This window comes from Myotis davidii, unplaced genomic scaffold, assembly GCF_000327345.1.
Source record: "Myotis davidii unplaced genomic scaffold, ASM32734v1 scaffold9897, whole genome shotgun sequence".
Classification (NCBI taxonomy): domain Eukaryota; kingdom Metazoa; phylum Chordata; class Mammalia; order Chiroptera; family Vespertilionidae; genus Myotis; species Myotis davidii.
In genome coordinates, this window is record NW_006287937.1 from 23,913 (window position 1) to 26,681 (window position 2,769).

Genomic DNA, 2,769 nt, shown 5'->3' on the forward strand with positions numbered 1-2,769 from the left:
CATGTGATGGCAGGTGTGGTCTTGGTTGTGTGTGTGACTGGCTGTGAGTGGCCACAGGTCCATGTGTTTCAGGCTATGATTGTGGGTGACTAGTGTGTGTGTTATTAGAGGCCATGCTTGCTGGGGAACCATGGTTATGACTGGGCTGGGTATGTGCAAGAGAGTGAACAAAGGTGTTTGTAAGTAGATGTGGTTGTGTATGTCTGAGAGTGTGGTTGTAAACAGCCATGATTGTGTGAGATGGTGACAGTGGATAGGCGTAGCTGTCCCTGTGTATACCATGAGTTGTGAGTGGCTATAATTGTGTGCAAGGCTGTAGGTGACTATGTGTGAGATGCTGTTGTAGTGAGTGTGACCATATGTGGCTGTGTGTAAGAGATAGTGGTTGTGAGTGACAGTGGACAAGAGTAACTGTCCTTGTGTATGGGATGAGTTGTGGGTGGCTGTAACTGTGCACATGGTTGTGGTAGACTATGTGAGATGGTGGTTGTATGACCCTGTGTGACTGCATGTGGCTGCTTGAGGTGCCCTTACAGGTAGGCTGCCCTGCTATCAAGCCTGCCCATGACTCATGCTGGTCCTTCCCCCTCACCCACACCATCCCACCCTGCAGTGTACAAGACCCTTCTGCTCAGGAAGGAGCTGTCCGATGATTATGACGAGTACATAATGGTCATCAAGCAAATCATCAAATCAGGTCAGCCCTGGGCTGCCTTCTGTCTTTCTGTCTTCCCCTCCCTCCTCCTGCCTCCTCCACCCCAGCTCAGCGTCGTTCTCTCTCCTCCAGGCACCGACAAGGTACAGCCTGAACAGGAGCGCAGGTTCATCAGCCACGTTAACTGCAGAGCATCCCTGAAGATGCAGGAGGGGAAACACTACCTCATATGGGGCCCCTCCTCAGACCTGTGGGGAGAGAAATCCAAGTGAGTGCCCACCCTGCACATGTGTGTGCTCGCCCCACCCACCCTTCCAGGGCCCCTCCTGACCCTGCTGTTTGTCCCTCCTCCCCAGCATCAAGTACATCATCGGGAAGGACACCTGGGTAGAGCTGTGGCCTGAAGCGGACGAATGCCAAGACGATGAGAACAAGAAGCTGTGCAGGGACCTGGCCAGCTTCAGAGAGAGCATGATCCACATTCTCATCTGAATCTTTGCCTCCTCTCTTACCAGTATCCTCAACTACATCAACCTGGATTTTTTTGCATCCTCACCTGGCCCCCCACCTACATGTCTGTCCGTAAACTTACCCGTAACTTTACTTATATTTTCACCTGCATCCGCACCTGTTCTCATACTCCTCATTCACAGCTCACTATCTCCAATGGCATTCTCACCTGCATTCCCTTTTGTCCTCTAGGCTCACTTCCCAGTCATCACTTTCTAGATGGGCCAGAGCAGGCTCCTCCACGCTTCTGTAGGACCCAGTGGGGAGGCTGTGCCCAGGAGGAGGCAGTAAGGGGCAGGCAGGGTGATATTTCCGGTGGGGGAGCCTGAGTGAGTGAGGGGAAGGCATGAGTCAGCAGTTGAGGAGACAGTGCTGGGTCTGTTGTGGTCACAGCATCACCAGAACTAAGCGGGGTGGTGGGGTGGGAATGACAGCCACCATGTTGAGTGGAACTGCTGGTTGCAAAGTGAAACTGGGACTCCAAAGGCCTCATCTAGTCTCTAGATCTTCGAAGACAGTTGAGTTCTGGATCCGGTCGTCGTGGAAAAAACCCTACAGCCTGGAAGTCACCCCAGCACAGCCACTTGGCCCTAGAGCCCCTGGTCCAAGAAACCCCCACCTCCCACTTACAGGATGGTGGGGGAACACATTCAGAGCCCACCCCTGCTTCCTCCAGCCCCCACTAGCCAGAGACTTTCATGGAGGGGAGACTCAAAGACCCTCATCACTCACTAGGTGTCCCAGCTGACATCTGCCTGCTGCTCCCTCCCCCAATGTCCCTCTTCTCATTTCTTTTCTTGCCTGTTTCCCCTTTCTCCTGCCCTGGGTCCGTTGTCCTCATTTCTTTAACAACTGGGGTTTGGTGTTGCTTGAGCACCTATGGTTCTAGGCCAGGGGTGGGCAAACTTTTTGACTCGAGGGCCACAATGGGTTCTTAAACTGGACCGGAGGGCCGGAACAAAAGCATAGATGGAGTGTTTGTGTGAAATAATATAAATTCAAAGTAAACATCATTACATAAAAGGGTACGGTCTCTCTTTTTTTTTTTTTTTTTAGTTTTATTCTTTTCAAACGGGCCGGATCCGGCCCAGGTATTTTAAAAACAGGATTCACGCCTATTGTCAGTTGACTTTAAAAGCAGTTTACCTTAGCCCAGCCAGTGTGGCTCAGTGCTTGGGCATTGACCTTCAAACCAGGAAGTCACAGCTTGATTCCAGTCAGGGCACATGCAGCTCAATTCCCAGTAGGGGGCGTGTGGGAGGCAGCTGATCAATGATTCTCTCTCATCGCTGATGTTTCTATTTTTCCCTCTCCCTTCTTCTCTGAAATTATATATATATTTGAAATATATATATGAAAAAGTAGTTTACCTTTTATAATGTGGGTGGGTCTTATACAATCAACTGAAAGGATGAAGAGAAGAAAAAAAATTGGGTTTCCTGAAGAAACAGGGATTCAAGACAGCAGTGTAGAAATTCTAGCCTTCAGACTAAATGCTGTGTCAACTCAACTGAATCTCTAGCTCACTGGAGGTTTCGAACTTGCTGAGCCACACAATTGCATGAGCCAACTCCTTAAAATAAACATCTGTTTCTCTGTCTTCC

At 50.1% G+C, this 2,769-nt stretch overlaps 1 protein-coding gene across 2 annotated transcripts in view; it reads left to right on the top strand.

The window, feature by feature from the left end:
* The window catches only part of LOC102767948 (complement C3 alpha chain-like), a 24,777-nt gene extending 23,615 nt beyond the window's left edge, over nt 1-1,162 (top strand). The window contains exons 7-9 of one of the 2 annotated variants that reach the window (XM_015561353.1): nt 614-697; nt 788-923; nt 1,012-1,162. In XM_015561353.1, coding sequence (XP_015416839.1) covers nt 614-697; nt 788-923; nt 1,012-1,147 — 356 coding nt within the window. In that variant the 3' untranslated portion in view covers nt 1,148-1,162. Of the gene's footprint in view, nt 1-613; nt 924-1,011 lie in introns of both variants that reach the window. The other variant, XM_015561352.1, reaches the window with a different exon arrangement.
* The last annotated feature ends 1,607 nt before the right edge of the window (nt 1,163-2,769 follow it).